Genomic DNA, 17,308 nt, shown 5'->3' with positions numbered 1-17,308 from the left:
ACCCCCCCAGTCCCTGTGTGTCCAGTACCCCCCCAGTCCCTGTGTGTCCAGTACCCCCCCACCCCTAGTCCCTGTGTGCCCAGTACCCCCCCACCCCCAGTCCCTGTGTGTCGAGTACCCCCCCTCCCTGTGTGTCGAGTACCCCCCCCAGTCCCTGTGTGTCCAGTACCCCCCCCCCAGTCCCTGTGTGTCCAGTACCCCCCCACCCCTAGTCCCTGTGTGTCCAGTACCCCCCCACCCCCAGTCCCTGTGTGTCCAGTACCCCCCCAGTCCCTGTGTGTCCAGTACCCCCCCCAGTCCCTGTGTGTCCAGTACCCCCCCACCCCTAGTCCCTGTGTGTCCAGTACCCCCCCACCCCTAGTCCCTGTGTGTCCAGTACCCCCCCCAGTCCCTGTGTGTCCAGTACCCCCCCACCGCTAGTCCCTGTGTGTCCAGTACCCCCCCCAGTCCCTGTGTGTCCAGTACCCCCCAGTCCCTGTGTGTCCAGTACCCCCCCCAGTCCCTGTGTGTCCAGTACCCCCCCCAGTCCCTGTGTGTCCAGTACCCCCCCCAGTCCCTGTGTGTCCAGTACCCCCCCCAGTCCCTGTGTGTCCAGTACCCCCCCAGTCCCGGTGTGTCTGTCCCTTTCTCTCTATTGGGAATTCCCTATTTTTCCAGTTGGTTTTTTTCTGGAATTTTCCGTTTTCTGGGCGGTTCCGGTGTTTTGATTCCACCTTTCTGATTGGCTAAATGAGAATGTGTCACAATCTATTCACCAATCAGAGCGGTTCCCAGGGAAGGCGGGGCCGAATTGGCTACAAAAGAAACGGAAATTCCGCGAATCCGGGATCGGGAAACCGGAGCGAGAGAGAGAGAGGTAGCGGCAACCTGGAACCGGGCACCGCCAACCTGGCACCGCCAACCGGGCAACCTGGCACCGCCAACCGGGCAACCTGGCACCGCCAACCGGGCACCGCCAACCTGGCACCGCCAACCTGGCACCGCCGACCGGGCAACCTGGCACCGCCAACCGGGCAACCTGGCACCGCCAACCGGGTACCGCCAACCGGGCAACCTGGCACCGCCAACCGGGTACCGCCAATCTGGCACCGCCGACCGGGCAACCTGGCACCGCCAACCGGGCAACCTGGCACCGCCAACCGGGTACCGGCAACCTGGCACCGCCAACCTGGCACTGCCGACCGGGCAGCCTGGCACCGCTAACCGGGCACCCCGGTACCCCCACCGCGGCACCACCCCCCCCGCCATCTGTAACCCCCCTCCGGTGGCCGCGGCCGAGCTGTCCCTTCCCCGCGGGAGTCGCGGCTCCTCCGGGTGAGTCTGGGTTCGGGGTGAAATGTGAGAGGCTGCGGTCCGGGGACAGTCCCAGCAGCGAGGCCGGCTCCGGCTTCAACATCGATACCTGACATTATTCACTGCGTTTAGCTGCAGTTCCTCCCAGGGGCTGAGTTGTAATCAGTTTGAGAATAACTCTGCTTTTCTCTCTCAGAACCTGATGCAATCACCACAGAGGAACACACAGGAGATGAACGGATCTCCGCACCAGATGATGAATGGAGTGGACAAAGCAGAAAGAGACTGGATCAGACCAGACCTGCTGAGTAAATGTACCTGGCATCTTGGAAAGCCACAAAGCGAATCACCCCACAACCACCAGTCTCTGTGAGTGACCCCTGTACCCCAGGGCAACGGGATGTGGAGATGCCAGCATTGGACTGGGGTAAACTCAGTAAGAAGTCTCACAACACCAGATTAACGTCCAATAGGTTTATTTGGTTACACAAGCCACTAGCTTTCAGAGTGTTGCTCCTTCTTCAGGTGAGTGGGAGTTCTGTTCACAAACAGGGCAAATAAAGACACAAACTCAATTTACAAAATAATGGTTGGAGTGCGAGTCTTTACAGGTAATCAAGTCTTAAAGGTACAGACAGACAATGTGAGTGGAGAGAGGGTTAAGTACAAGTTTAAGAGATGTGTATTGTCTCCAGCCAGGGCAGTTAGTGAGATTTTGCGGAAACTGATAGCCAAGTTCTGCACACATGAGGATGGCCTCACCCGGGATATTGGGTTCATGTCGCACTATCTGTAACCCCCATGACTTGCCTAGACTTGCAAAATCTCACTAACTGTCCTGTCTGGAGACAATACACATCTCTTTAACCTGTGCTTATTGCTATCTCCACTCACACTGTCTGTACCTTTAAGACTTGATTACCTGTAAAGACTCGCATTCCAACCATTATTTTGTAGATTGAGTTTGTGTCTTTATTTGCCCTGTTTGTGAACAGAACTCCCACTTGCCCGACAAAGCAACAGCACTCTGAAAAATAGTGGCTTGTGCGACCAAATCTTTTAGATTTCAACCTGGTGTTGTGAGACTTCTTACTGTGTTTACCCCAGGGAGAGTCAGTGTGTGCGTGGGGGGGGGGACTCGCACCCCAGGGAGAGTCTGTGGGGGTGGGGAGGAACTCACACCCAGGGAGAGTCAGTGTGTGGGGTTGGGGGGTCTCACACCCCAGGGAGAGTCAGTGTGTGTGGACATTGTGTAATTTGTGAAAATGAGAGTCACTCTGGGCTGTGTGTTTCTCTCTCTCTCTGTGTGCGGAGTTGGCAGGTATATTCTCTCTCTCTCTCTGTGTGTGGAGTTGGCAGGTATATTCTCTCTCTCTCCCGTGTGTGGAGTTGGCAGGTATATTCTCTCCGTGTGTGTGGAGTTGGCAGGTATATTCTCTCTCTCTCTCTGTGTGCGGAGTTGGCAGGTATATTCTCTCTCTCTCTCTGTGTGCGGAGTTGGCAGGTATATTCTCTCTCTCTCTCTGTGTGCGGAGTTGGCAGGTATATTCTCTCTCTCTCTCTGTGTGTGGAGTTGGCAGGTATATTCTCTCCCTGTGTGTGGAGTTGGCAGGTATATTCTCTCTCTCTCCCTGTGTGCGGAGTTGGCAGGTATATTCTCTCCCTGTGTGTGGAGTTGGCAGGTATATTCTCTCCCTGTGTGTGGAGTTGGCAGGTATATTCTCTCTCTCTCTCTGTGTGCGGAGTTGGCAGGTATATTCTCTCTCTCTCTCTGTGTGCGGAGTTGGCAGGTATATTCTCTCTCTCTCCCGTGTGTGGAGTTGGCAGGTATATTCTCTCTCTCTCTCTCTGTGTGTGGAGTTGGCAGGTATATTCTCTCTCTCTCTCTGTGTGCGGAGTTGGCAGGTATATTCTCTCTCTCTCCCGTGTGTGGAGTTGGCAGGTATATTCTCTCTCTCTCTCTCTGTGTGTGGAGTTGGCAGGTATATTCTCTCTCTCTCTCTCTCTGTGTGGAGTTGGCAGGTATATTCTCTCTCTCTCCCGTGTGTGGAGTTGGCAGGTATATTCTCTCTCTCTCTCTGTGTGTGGAGTTGGCAGGTATATTCTCTCTCTCTCTCTGTGTGCAGAGTTGGCAGGTATATTCTCTCTCTCTCTCTCTGTGTGTGGAGTTGGCAGGTATATTCTCTCTCTCTCCCGTGTGTGGAGTTGGCAGGTATATTCTCTCTCTCTCTCTGTGTGTGGAGTTGGCAGGTATATTCTCTCTCTCTCCCTGTGTGTGGAGTTGGCAGGTATATTCTCTCTCTCTCCCGTGTGTGGAGTTGGCAGGTATATTCTCTCTCTCTCTCTGTGTGTGGAGTTGGCAGGTATATTCTCTCTCTCTCCCTGTGTGTGGAGTTGGCAGGTATATTCTCTCTCTCTCTCTGTGTGCGGAGTTGGCAGGTATATTCTCTCTCTCTCCCTGTGTGTGGAGTTGGCAGGTGTATTCTCTCCCTGTGTGTGGAGTTGGCAGGTATATTCTCTCTCTCTCCCTGTGTGCGGAGTTGGCAGGTATATTCTCTCTCTCTCCCTGTGTGTGGAGTTGGCAGGTGTATTCTCTCCCTGTGTGTGGAGTTGGCAGGTATATTCTCTCTCTCTCCCTGTGTGCGGAGTTGGCAGGTATATTCTCTCTCTCTCCCTGTGTGCGGAGTTGGCAGGTATATTCTCTCTCTCTCCCTGTGTGCGGAGTTGGCAGGTATATTCTCTCTCTCTCCCTGTGTGTGGAGTTGGCAGGTGTATTCTCTCCCTGTGTGTGGAGTTGGCAGGTATATTCTCTCCCTGTGTGTGGAGTTGGCAGGTATATTCTCTCCCTGTGTGTGGAGTTGGCAGGTATATTCTCTCTCTCTCCCTGTGTGCGGAGTTGGCAGGTATATTCTCTCCCTGTGTGTGGAGTTGGCAGGTATATTCTCTCCCTGTGTGTGGAGTTGGCAGGTATATTCTCTCTCTCTCCCTGTGTGCGGAGTTGGCAGGTATATTCTCTCCCTGTGTGCGGAGTTGGCAGGTATATTCTCTCCCTGTGTGCGGAGTTGGCAGGTATATTCTCTCTCTCTCCCTGTGTGCGGAGTTGGCAGGTATATTCTCTCCCTGTGTGCGGAGTTGGCAGGTGTATTCTCTCCCTGTGTGCGGAGTTGGCAGGTGTATTCTCTCCCTGTGTGCGGAGTTGGCAGGTATATTCTCTCCCTGTGTGCAGAGTTGGCAGGTATATTTGGCCACTCTGTATTCTGGATATTTTTAGACTGATTTATTTCGAGCTGGAGGCTTGACTTTTCCTTGTCCAATTATGTTGAAACTTGTGGCAGAATCTGATTGGTCCCTTTCCCTCCACCCTAATCCTCCTAATTGGCTCATAGCCAACATGTGATTGGCTCGTCCAGCCTTTCCCAGCCCCTCACTCCCTCCATCGTTTTTGCCATGACTCCCATCCTCTTGGTGACTGGAACGTCCTGTCCCCAAAACCCAGTTTTATTAAAAGATTGAGTGGTAATGATTCTCAACAATAGGAAGGACATCCCACAGAGAGATGATCCTGGGAATAGGACAGGGAATTTTTGGGTGGAGAAAGGGGCAGTAGGATGTGGCAGGCTGAATGGCCTCCTATTCTGTAACAGTTAGTGAATGCTGTTTCTGATTGGTCCGTTTTTCTTGTAGGTCACCGACTCCTGACATCCTGCCCAATATTCTCGGCAAAATTGGAAACACCCCATTGGTTTGTGTGAACAAGATCGCTCGTGCTTACGGTCTCAAGTGTGATCTCTGTAAGTATCTGCAGTGAGAGATCGATCCCTTCTGAGAAACCTGGATCTGCTCAGTGAAGGATTGAAGTTATTATGCAGCAAAGTGAATGGGATGTTGGCTTTAAGTGTCAAAGTAAAGGTGTTCCTGCAACACTGGGCATGCTTTTAGTTATCTTAGGTAAAGCTGTTGAGTGAAGTCTCGCTGGGTAAATGGGTTTTATTTATCCATTGAGATGTGAGCAATTTCACTGGGCCAACATTTATTGCCCTTGAACTGAGTTTCTTACTCAGCAGCTGAGAGTCAACCATGTTGCTGTGGCTCTGGAGCCACATGTAGGCCAGACCGGGTAAGGACAGCAGATTTCCTTCCCTGAAGAATGTTAGTGAACCAGATGGAATTTTATAATAACGAATGATAGTTTCATGGTCACCATTATTGAGACTCGCTTTATATTTAGTGGCTGAATTTAAATTCCCCAACTGATATAGAAGGATTTGATTTGATTTATTATTGTCACGTATATTAACATACAGTGAAAAGTATTGTTTCTTGCGCGCTACATGGACAAAGCATACCGTTCATAGAGAAGGGAATGAGAGAGTGCAGAATGTAGTGTTATAGTCATAGCTAGAGTGTAGAGAAAGATCAACTTAGTGCAAGGTAAGTCTAGTCAAAAGTCTGACAGCAACAGGGAGGAAGCTGTTCTTGAGTCAGTTGGTACGTGACCCCAAGCTTTTGTATCTTTCTCCCAATGAAAGAAAGTGGAAGAGAGAATGTCCAGGGTGTGTGGGGGTCCTTGATTATGCTGGATGTGAGGAAAGCCTTCAGGAAAAAGGCCACAATCAGGTTAGTGATCATCTTGTTGAATGGTAGATTCAAGGTGGAAGGGTGTTTCTGTATTCAATTAATTCTGGATTTAAAGCTAGTCTCAGTAAGTAGATTTTTCTCTTCATTTACAGGGTGTGGGTGTTGCTGGCTGGCCAGCATTTATTGCCCATCCCCAGTTGCCCTTAAGGTGGTGGTGAGCTGCCTTCTTGAATTGCTGCAGTCCTTGGTGTAGGCACACCTACTGTGCTGTGACGAAGAGTTCAGGATTTTGACCCAGTGACAGTGAAGGAACGGTGATATATTTCCAAGTCAGGATGGTGAGTGGCTTGGAGGGGAATTTGCAGATGGTGACGTTCCCAGGTATCTCCTGCTTTTCTAGATGGAAGTGGTCGTGGGTTTGGAAGGTGCTGTCTAAGGAACCTTGGTGAGTTTCTGAAGTGCATCTTGTAAATGGCACCCACAGCTGCTACTGAGCATTGGCGGTGGAGGGATTGAATGTTTAAGGTGGCAGATGGGGTACCAATCAAAAGGGGTTCTTTATCCTGAATGTTGTCAAGTTATTTGAGTGTTAGCATGGATAGAGGATTGGTTAACTAATGGAAGAGAGTTGGGATAAGAGGGGCATTTTGAGAATGGCAACCTGTAACTAGTGGGGTGTCACAGGGATCAGTGCTGCAGCCACAGTTATTTACAATAAATATTAATAACTTGGACAAGGGAAGTGAATGTACTGTTGCCAGGTTTGTGGACGACGCAGAAGTAGATGGGAAGCTGAGTGGTGAGGATAATACAAAGAACCTGGAGAGCAGTATAGACAAATAAGGACAGTGGACAAAAACTTTGCAGATGGAATACAATGCAGGAAAACTTTAAGTTATTCACTTTGGTAGGAAGGATAAAGGAGCTGATTACTATTTAAATGGAGCTGATTATTGGATCAGGAATTAGCTAGCAGATAGGAGACAGAGGGTGGTGGTTGATGGTAAATATTCGTCATGGAGTTCAGTTACGAGTGGTGTGCCTCAGGGATCTGTTTTGGGGCCACTGCTGTTTGTAATTTTTATTAATGATCTGGATGAGGGTATAGTTGGGTGGATTAGTAAGTTTGCTGATGACACCAAAGTTGGAGGTGTGGTAGATTGTGAGGAAGGGTGTCATAGTTTGCAGGGTGACTTAGACAGGTTGCAGAGCTGGGCCGCGAGGTGGCGGATGGAGTTTAATACGGAGAAGTGTGAGGTAATTCATTTCGGTAGGAGTAACAGATGTGGTGAGTATAGGGCTAACGGTAGGACTCTGAATAGTGTGGAGGAGCAGAGGGATCTAGGTGTATGTGTACATAGATCCCTGAAAGTTGGGAATCAAGTAGATAAGGTTGTTAAGAAGGCATACGGTGTCTTGGCGTTTATTGGTAGGGGGATTGAATTTAGGAGTCGCAGCGTCATGATGCAACTGTACAAAACTCTGGTGCGGCCGCACTTGGAGTATTGTGTGCAGTTCTGGTCCCCACATTACAGGAAGGACGTGGAGGCTTTGGAGAGGGTGCAGAGGAGGTTTACCAGGATGTTGCCTGGTATGGAGGGGAGGTCCTATGAGGAGAGACTGAGGGATTTGGGGTTGTTTTCGCTGGAAAGAAGGAGGCTAAGAGGGGACCTTATTGAAACGTATAAGATGATTAGAGGTTTAGATAGGGTGGATAGTGATAGCCTGTTTCCTCGGATGGAGAAAGCTAGCACGAGGGGGCATGGCTTTAAATTAAGGGGGGGTAGTTATAGGACAGATGTCAGGGGTAGGTTCTTTACCCAGAGGGTGGTGAGGGATTGGAATGCCCTGCCTGCTGCAGTTGTAAATGCGCCTAGTTTGGGGGCGTTTAAGAGATCCGTGGATAGGTTTATGGATGGAAAGGGATTGGTTTAGATTAGTGGGTCAGTGTTTTTTTTTAAAAAACTGGTCGGCGCAACATCGTGGGCCGAAGGGCCTGTTCTGCGCTGTAATGTTCTATGTTCTATGATTACTATTTAAATGGAGAAAGACATGATCTCATTGAATGGCAGAGCCAAATAAATGGGCCAAAAGGAGCAGAATTAAGCCAATGTGTTGTTGTGTTTGGAGGTGCTCCATCCTGGCAAGTGGAGGGAATTCTATTACACTCCTGATCTGTGCCTTGGGGAGTCAGGATGTGAGTTACTCCTGCAGAATTCCCAGCCTCTGACCTGCTCTTGTAGCCACTTTGTTTTTGGCCAGCCCAGCTCCCCTCCATTTCTGGCCAGTGGTAAGGTGTTGATAGTGGGGATTCAGTGACACCCTTTGATATTTCAATGGCATTCCCAATCATTAGTTTCACATTTTAGAGATGGTCATTGCCTGGCATTTGTGTGGCAGAAATGCTATTTGTCATTTGTCAGCCCAAGCCTGGATATTGTTCAAATACAGCAAGACCAGGACATGGACTGCTTCAATATCTGAGGAGTCGCGAGTGGTGCTGAACATTGTGCAATCATTGGCGAACATCCCCACGTCTGAGCTTATCACAGAGGGAAGGTCATTGATGAAGCAGCTGAAGATGGTTGGGTCTAGGACACTAACCCTGACGGACTCTTGCAGAGATGACCGACCCTCCACAGCCATCCTCCTATGTGCTGGCTGTGACTCCAACCAGCCAAGAGTTTGCCCCAATTCCCATTAACTCCAGTTTCACTCGGGTTCCTTGATGCCACACTGGGTCTAATGCAGCCTTGATGTTAGGGGCTGTCACTCTCACCTCACCTCTGGAATTCAGCTCTTTTATCCATGTTTGAACCAAGGCTGTAATGAGGTCAGGAGCTGAGTGACCCCCTGGTGAAACCCAAACTGGGTGTCACTGAGCAGGTTATTGCTGAGCAGGTGCTGCTGGATCGCGCTGTCGATGACCCCTTCCATCACTTTACTGATGATCGAGAGTAGACTGGGCGGTAATTGGCCGGTTGGATTTGTCCTGCTTTTTGTGTACAGGACATACCTGGGTAATTTTCCACATTGCTGGGTAGATGCCAGTGTTGTAACTGTACTGGAAAAGCTTGGCTAGGGGAGCAGCAAGTTTTATTTATTTGTGGAACACAGGCATTACTGGCTGGCCGGCGTTTATTGCCCATCCTAGTTGTCCAAGCACAGTTGAGAATCAACCACATTGCTGGATTCACATGTAGGCCAGACTAGGTTAGGGCAGCAGATTTCCTTCCCTAAAGGAAATCAGAGAACTAGATGGCTTTGGAACTCAAGTTATCAATACTGTCATCAGTATTGTCGATGTCATATCTACAGGATCTACTGCAAGAACTCCCCAAGGCTCCTTGAACAACACCTTCCAAACTCTCAACCACTTCCATCTAGAAGGACAAGGGCAGCAGACACCTGGGAACACCACCATCTGTAGGTTTCCACTCCAAGTCATTCACCATCCTGACTTGGAAATATCGCCATTCCTTTGCAGTCACTGGGTCAAAATCCTGGAACTCCCTCTTAACAGCACTGTGGGTGTACCTACACCTCATGGACCGCAGCGATTCAAGAAGGAAGCTCCCCACCCCCTTCTGAAGAGCAGCTAGAAATGGGCAATAAATACTGGCCTAGCCAATGACACCCATGTCCCATGAAAGAATAAATCAAAACTCTACCTCAAACTTGTGTTTCCATACTGGGTTTTGTGGATGGTTCTCTCAAACTTTGGGTATTGGGGCTAATAACCTTCAACTGCAGCCCTGGGCTTGAATTCAGGGGCTGTAAGTGGTTTGGGACTCAGACCCTTCCCTACCCGCGCAGTGAGGGAGGTGGGTTTAAATCCCCATGCACTGTTGCCTGTTGTTGTTGGACCTCAGCACACACTGGTCAAAGAACAAAAACAGCCCGGGAAACAGGCCCTTCGGCCCAACGAGCCCGCGCTGCCATCTCAACACCACCAGTCCACCTCTCTACCCACGTCTAATGTTTTATGGCCATCCAGATTGAGGGAAACTGATTTAGGGACAATTTATTCCTGCCAATCAGCCTAACAGCACACCTTTGGGGTGTGGGAAACCGGAGAACCCGGAGAAAACCCACGCAAGCACGGGGAGAATGCGCAAACTCCCACAGACACCAGCCCAAATCCATGTGTCTGCACAGCAATCAGCGATAGTCACTGAGCTGTCGTCTTGCCCAGCATCTGGTCCAGTTTAGGCACACACTAACGACATGAAGCACTAGGCCAATCTCGAACATTCAAGAGCAGCCCCAGTACGACCCATCGTGTGTATGCCCCTCGTTGGACACAAGACCTCCAGCTAGAAAAGGACCCCTCCACTACTACTCTCTGACTCCTCTTTGCAAGCCAGTTCTCTATCCATCTAGATACCTGGCCACGTATCCCATGAGCTTTAATCTTCTCTACCAACCTACCATGAGGGACTTTGTCAAACGCCTTACTGAAATCCATATAGACGACATCAACTGTTATGAGTCTTGCTGCATTGATGATGATTTATTGTCTTCCAGTGGTAAAGTGTGAATATTTCAATGCTGGTGGCAGTGTGAAAGATCGGATCGCTCTGCGTATGGTAGAAGATGCTGAGAAATCAGGACAGCTGAAACCAGGCGATACCATCATTGAACCTACTTCTGGCAACACAGGTACTCTGTCACATTATCCTTTCACCTGGGAGTCCTTCCCTCACACCAGTACAACCTCACTAATAATCTGTGTTCACCACAGGGATTGGACTGGCTCTGGCTGCTGCTGTCAAAGGATATCGTTGCATCATTGTCCTTCCAGAGAAGATGAGCACGGAGAAGGTAAAAACTGCCGTACCCCGGCGAGGGTCAGTGTGCGCCCGGGGGACCCGTACCCCGGCGAGGGTCAGTGTGCGCCCGGGGGACCCGTACCCCGGCTTGAGCTTTTGCCAGTGTTAACACTGTCTCCAGCAGGGCCTCTTGTCCCTTATTTCTCCTGAAGCCCCTGTAGTTATTCACGACCGATATTCCTTCACTCCCTCCATCAGTTAACTGTTTCACTCTCCATGTTAATCTTCCTGTGAACCCTCCAATAGGTGGTTAGCAAGGGGAGGAGGACAGTTGCCATTTGGCCCCTCAAGTTAGTTGCTGCTCCATTATTGCTTGTCTAATTGTGGGTCTAGCCCCTGTGTCCTCACCGCCCCCCCCACCTCCCCCTGCACCTCCCATAATGCTTCACTCCATCATGCTCAGTTGAATATACAGTGAGTCACGCTCTCTGTTACGAGAGAAGTCCAAACACCAACAACCCTCTGAGGTAAACATTTCTCCTCATCTGATTCTTCTTATTCTGAAATTGTTTTCCAATCCGGTCTCTGCCACAACGTAGGCCCCCTCTGTATCTGGCCTGCCACTTGTCCTCCAGTTGTTTTGCTCCTCTCCATGTTGTTCGGTTTGTTGAGCTGTTGTTTGTTCTGTGAAGGTTGATGTGTTACAAGCTCTTGGTGCAGAGATAGTTCGAACACCAAACGGAGCGAGCTTTGATTCCCCGGAGTCTCACGTTGGTGTTGCCTGGAAACTGAAGAGTGAAATCCCAAATTCCTGCGTCCTGGATCAGGTACATCCGATCATCTCCATCTCTGTAAATTTCAGCCACTCACTGACATTAAATGGCTTTTTTAATGTAGAATCTAGTTCATCCAATCACTTGCCTCTCACTGGAAAGATGGAGGCTGACGGGAGACCTGAGAGGTCTCCCAAACAATGAGGCAGAGGCAGAGTGGATAGTCAGAGGCTTTTCCCCAGGGTAGGAGTGTCAGTTATAAGGGGGGCACAGGTTCAAGGTGAGGGGGGGAAAGTTCAAGGGAGACGTGTGGGGGAAGTTTTTCAGAGTGATGGGTGGCTAGAACACACTGCCAGAGGTGGTGGTGGACGCAGGAACATTAGCAGCATTGAAGAGACATCTGTATGAATACATGAAGAGGGAGGGAATAGAGGGATAGGCACTGAGTAAGGGCAGAGGGTTTTTTCAGTTTAGTTGGGGCATCATGATCAGTGTGGGTTTGGAGGGCCGAAGGGCCTGTTCTTGTGCTGTACTTTTCTTTGTTAATGCAGGAATGGGGGTGTGGGATGTTCTCTCTGGAGTTACTATCTGTTTTCAGGGGAAGGGATGAGTGATTTTGGAGATTTGAGCTCTGGGTCTGACACTTACCTCTTCCTTTCCAGTATCGCAATCCTGCTAACCCACTGACTCATTATGACCAAACCGCGGAAGAGATTCTCAGGCAGTGTGCTGGTATGGCTTCTGTTTTATGGAGTGCGGGGGAGGGAGGGGGGGTTGATTGCCGGGAGTGGGGAGGGTTATCCCAGGACTGTTGGGTGGGTGACCCTGGGGGTGGGGCAGGGGTGGGTGACCCTGGGGGTGGGGCAGGCCAGGGGATCCAGGGGGTGGGGCAGGGGTGGGTGTTTATCTGTCCAATCCCATTCCTCTTGTTGCCTTTTGTAGGGAAAGTTGACATGTTTGTGGCGGGAGCCGGAACTGGAGGAACAATCACCGGAATTGCCAGGAAACTGAAGGAGCAGTGTCCTGGCTGTCAGGTACGGAGGACGGAGACTGTCCCAGCTGCCAGGGAGGGGGTATTAGTGATTTTTGGGGTGAGTGTCGGAGGGAGGATTTGCGGGGAGGGTCAGAGGGGTGTGGTTTTGGGGTGAGAGAGTAGAGTGTCTGGGTGGGGGAAGGGGTTGGGGTGAAGGGAGCTGGGTGGGGGAAGGGGTTTTGGTGTGGGGGAGGATGGTTTGGGGTGTGGAAGAGAGTTTGGGGTCAAGGAGCGGGTTGGGGGAGGGTGGTTTGGGGTGAAGGTGCAGGATGGGGAAAGGGGTCAGGGTATGGGAGAGGGTGGTTTGGAGTGAGGGAGCAGGGGAGAAGGTCTTGGGGCATGGGGGGATAAATTTGGGGTGAGGGAGCTGGGTGGGGGAAGGGGTTAGGGGTGTGGGGGAGGATGGTGATGGTCTGAGGGAGTAGAGTGGGGTGTGGGGGCGTCCAGGGTGAGGGAGCAGTGTGGGGGGTGGGGGCATCTGGAGTGAGGGAACATTCTTTCTGAATCTATCCTGTCTAACCCTGTTAGAATTTTATAAGTTTCTATCAGATCCCCTCTCACTTTTCTAAACTCCAGTGAATATAATCCTAACCGATGTAGTCTCTCCTCATATGACAAACCTGCCATTCCAACAATCAGCCTGGTAAACCTTCGCTGTACTCCCTGTATAGCAAGGACATCCTTCCTCAGATAAGGACACCAAAACTGCATACAATACTCCAGGTGTGTTCTCACCACCACCCTATACAATTGCAGCAAAACATCCCTATCCCTATACTCAAATCCTCTTGCTATGAAGGCCAACATACCATCTGCTTTCTCTACTGCCTGGTGTACCTGTGCGCTTACTTTCAGCGACTGATGCATGAGGGCACCAGGGTCTCATTGAGTATCTATCTCTTTCAATTTACATACATTCAAATAATAATTTGTATTCCTATTATTGCTATCAAAGTGGATAACCTCACATTTATCCACATCTTCCATCAAAATAGAAGATTTCTTTCCCTAAAGGGCAATCCAGAACTTTCACATTCTCTGTGTCTGAGACAAACGGTTTCTTTTGTTATGCAGGGGTTTGAATTCAGACTTGAGGAATTTTAATCAATAACTATTGTGATTATGTACCCATAAACGGGGCATGTTGAGAGGGGATGGGTTTGAGACTGGGGAAGATTTGCATGGGTCATTCAGTGTGTTCAGATGTTGGTTTGGGTCTTACACTGATGGTTTTCTCTCCTCAGATTATTGGAGTTGATCCAGAAGGTTCCATCCTGGCAGAACCTGAAGAACTCAACCAATCAGGTGTCAGTTCGTATGAAGTGGAAGGAATTGGCTATGATTTCATTCCAACTGTTTTGGATCGATCAGTAAGTAATCCTCAGCGCTTGAAACTAAGCTTTCTCAATCCTTTACAAATCTCAGTTCCTGCTCTGGATCATTGCCCAGTGACCCCTGGGTTGTGGGGTAGGGGGGGAATGGTAGTGATATCAGAGTCTGACTGTTATTAATCATTGCAGGTTGTGGATAAATGGTACAAGAGTAATGATGAAGACTCATTTAAAATAGCTCGTCAGCTGATCAAAGAGGAGGGGATACTTTGTGGTGAGATATTGGGGAGGAGAGAGTGTGGTGGGGAGGGGAGAGGATGGGAGGGGGGTTGTGGGTTGGGGGAATGAGAGGGGTGCTGGGGGAGGGGTGCTGGGTGGATAGGAGGGGGGCAGTGAGGGAGGGGGGTCTGGGTGGATAGGAGGGGGGACGGTGAGGGAGGGGGGTCTGGGTGGATAGGAAGGGGGTGGTGAGGGAGGGGGGTCTGGGCGGATAGGAGGGGGTGGTGAGGGAGGGGGGTCTGGGCGGATGGGAGGGGGGTCTGTGTGGATAGGAGGGGGGCGGTGAGGGAGGGGGGTCTGGGTGGATGGGAGGGGGTGGTGAGGGAGGGGGGTCTGGGCGGATGGGAGGGGGGTCTGTGTGGATAGGAGGGGGGCGGTGAGGGAGGGGGGTCTGGGTGGATAGGGGGGTCTGTGTGGATAGGAGGGGGGCGGTGAGGGAGGGGGGTCTGGGTGGATAGGAAGGGGGTGGTGAGGGAGGGGGGTCTGGGCGGATAGGAGGGGGGCGGTGAGGGAGGGGGGTCTGGGTGGATAGGAAGGGGGTGGTGAGGGAGGGGGGTCTGGGCGGATGGGAGGGGGGTCTGTGTGGATAGGAGGGGGGCGGTGAGGGAGGGGGGTCTGGGTGGATAGGGGGGTCTGGGTGGATGAGGGGGGACGGTGAGGGAGGGGGGTCTGGGCGGATGGGAGGGGGGACGGTGAGGGAGGGGGGTCTGGGCGGATGGGAGGGGGGCGGTGAGGGAGGGGGGTCTGGGCGGATAGGAGGGGGGCGGTGAGGGAGGGGGGTCTGGGCGGATGGGAGGGGGGACGGTGAGGGAGGGGGGTCTGGGTGGATGAGGGGGGACGGTGAGGGAGGGGGGTCTGGGTGGATGGGAGGGGGGTCTGTGTGGATAGGAGGGGGGAGGTGAGGGAGGGGGGTCTGGGCGGATGGGAGGGGGGCGGTGAGGGAGGGGGGTCTGGGCGGATAGGAGGGGGGCGGTGAGGGAGGGGGGTCTGGGCGGATGGGAGGGGGGACGGTGAGGGAGGGGGGTCTGGGTGGATGAGGGGGGACGGTGAGGGAGGGGGGTCTGGGTGGATGGGAGGGGGGTCTGTGTGGATAGGAGGGGGGACGGTGAGGGAGGGGGGTCTGTGTGGATAGGAGGGGGGCGGTGAGGGAGGGGGGTCTGGGTGGATAGGAGGGGGGACGGTGAGGGAGGGAGGTCTGGGCGGATGGGAGGGGGGTCTGTGTGGATAGGAGGGGGGCGGTGAGGGAGGGGGGTCTGGGTGGATAGGAGGGGGGACGGTGAGGGAGGGGGGTCTGTGTGGATAGGAGGGGGGCGGTGAGGGAGGGGGGTCTGGGTGGATGGGAGGGGGTGGTGAGGGAGGGGGGTCTGGGTGGATGAGGGGGGTCTGGGTGGATAGGAGGGGGGACGGTGAGGGAGGGGGGTCTGTGTGGATAGGAGGGGGGCGGTGAGGGAGGGGGGTCTGGGTGGATAGGAGGGGGGCGGTGAGGGAGGGGGGTCTGGGTGGATGAGGGGGGTCTGGGTGGATAGGAGGGGGGCGGTGAGGGAGGGGGGTCTGGGTGGATGAGGGGGGACGGTGAGGGAGGGGGGTCTGGGTGGATAGGAGGGGGGTGAGGTGGGGGGGGATGCTGGGTGGATGGGGGGGGGGAAGCAGTGAGTGGGGGGCTGGATCTGATTTGTGGAACTGTATTACTAGGTGGAAGTTCGGGAAGTGCCGTTTCCATCGCTCTCAAGGCTGCCCAGCATCTGAAGGAAGGTCAACGCTGTGTGGTCGTTCTCCCAGATTCGGTCCGTAACTATATGTAAGTGCCACTCTGCCCACAGCATGGACCCGACACTCAACCCCACACATAGAAACATTAGGAGCAGAAATCAGCAAACTCAGCCCTTCGAGACTGTTCTGCCGTTCAATCAGATCATGGGTGATCTCTCCCTGGTCTCCCCCTCCCTCACCGCCCCCATCCACCCAGCCACCCCTCCCCCACCTCGCCGCCTGTTCCCCATATCTCCTTATCCCTTTTATAAAAAATGTATCTACTTCCTGAAACCATTCAATGATTCTGACTCCACCGTGCCAAGGGGCAGCGAGTTCCACAAATTCACCACCCTGTGCAAGAAGCAGTTGCTCCTCATCTCAGTTTTAAATCTACTGCCTCTCAGCCTATCCCTGTGACCTCTTGTTTGAGATTGCCCCATAAAAGGAAACATTTGGTCTGTAGTCACTTTATCAATGTCTTTTAAAATTTTGTAGATCTCAAACAGATCCCCTCTCATCCTTCTAAACTCCAGTGATTACAAGCCCAAACTGTTTAATCTCTCCTCGTACATCCTCAGGATCAATCTGGTGAGCTCCCTCTGAACTGCTCCCAATGCCACCACATCCTTCCCCAAATAAGGAGACCAAAACTGGGCACAATATTCCAGGTGTGGTCTCACCAACACCCTGTACAATCACAACACTTCTCCTCTTTTACACTCCAGTGCCTTTGCAATAAATGCCAGTGTCATATTTACCGTTTTTATTACATGCTGTACCTGCATACCAACTCTCTGCAATTCATGAACACATACACCCAGATCCCTCTGTCCGGACACATTTTGAATCTGCTTCCCATTTAGGTAATAATTTGCCTTTCTGCTGGACAACCTCACACTTATCCACATTAAACTCCATCTGCCACATTTTGGCCCATTCTCCTAGCCTATCTATATCTATCTGTAAAATCTTTATATAAGAACATAAGAAATAGGAGCAGGAGTAGGCCATTTAGCCCCTCGAGCCTGCCCCGCCATTCAATAAGATCATGGCTGATCTGTCGCTGCTCAGTTCCACATTCCCGCCCTCTCCCCATAACCCTTAATCCCCTCTCTTATCAAAAACCCATCAACCCGCGTCTTAAAAATATTTAGCGAGGCAGCCTCCACCACTTCAACGGGCAGAGAATTCCAGAGATTCACCACCCTTTGAGTGAAGAAGTTCTTCCTCAACTCCATTCTAAACCGTCCCCCCTTTATCTTGAGGCTGTGCCTTCTCGTCCTACTGTCCTTTCTGAGCGGGAAGAGCCTCTCCACCTCTATCCTATCCATCCCATTCAACATCTTATACGTCTCAATGAGATCTCCCCTCATTCTTCTAAACTCTAACGAGTACAAGCCTAGTTTATTCAGCCTCTCCTCATAGTTCAACCCCCTCAACTCTGGAATCAGCCTAGTAAACCTCCTCTGCACTCCCTCCAAGGCCAAAATATCCTTG

At 51.8% G+C, this 17,308-nt stretch overlaps 1 protein-coding gene across 3 annotated transcripts in view; it reads left to right on the top strand.

Annotated features, from left to right (window-relative positions):
* The first annotated feature begins 798 nt into the window (after positions 1-798).
* cbsa (cystathionine beta-synthase a) overlaps positions 799-17,308 on the top strand; it is a 36,019-nt gene continuing 19,509 nt past the window's right edge. For all 3 annotated transcript variants that reach the window (XM_080182546.1, XM_080182547.1, XM_080182548.1), the window contains exons 1-11: positions 799-856; positions 1,490-1,662; positions 4,978-5,084; positions 10,399-10,533; positions 10,616-10,695; positions 11,336-11,470; positions 12,079-12,148; positions 12,359-12,450; positions 13,694-13,819; positions 13,970-14,054; positions 15,752-15,857. In XM_080182546.1, coding sequence (XP_080038672.1) covers positions 1,496-1,662; positions 4,978-5,084; positions 10,399-10,533; positions 10,616-10,695; positions 11,336-11,470; positions 12,079-12,148; positions 12,359-12,450; positions 13,694-13,819; positions 13,970-14,054; positions 15,752-15,857 — 1,103 coding nt within the window. In that variant the 5' untranslated portion in view covers positions 799-856; positions 1,490-1,495. The remainder of the gene's footprint in view (positions 857-1,489; positions 1,663-4,977; positions 5,085-10,398; positions 10,534-10,615; positions 10,696-11,335; positions 11,471-12,078; positions 12,149-12,358; positions 12,451-13,693; positions 13,820-13,969; positions 14,055-15,751; positions 15,858-17,308) is intronic.

The sequence above is a fragment of the Carcharhinus amblyrhynchos genome, unplaced genomic scaffold (assembly GCF_965287045.1).
Source record: "Carcharhinus amblyrhynchos unplaced genomic scaffold, sCarAmb.v2.hapA scaffold_65, whole genome shotgun sequence".
Lineage (NCBI taxonomy): Eukaryota > Metazoa > Chordata > Chondrichthyes > Carcharhiniformes > Carcharhinidae > Carcharhinus > Carcharhinus amblyrhynchos.
Note: the sequence above shows the minus strand (reverse complement) of the source record. Positions and strands in the feature narration are given on the sequence as shown.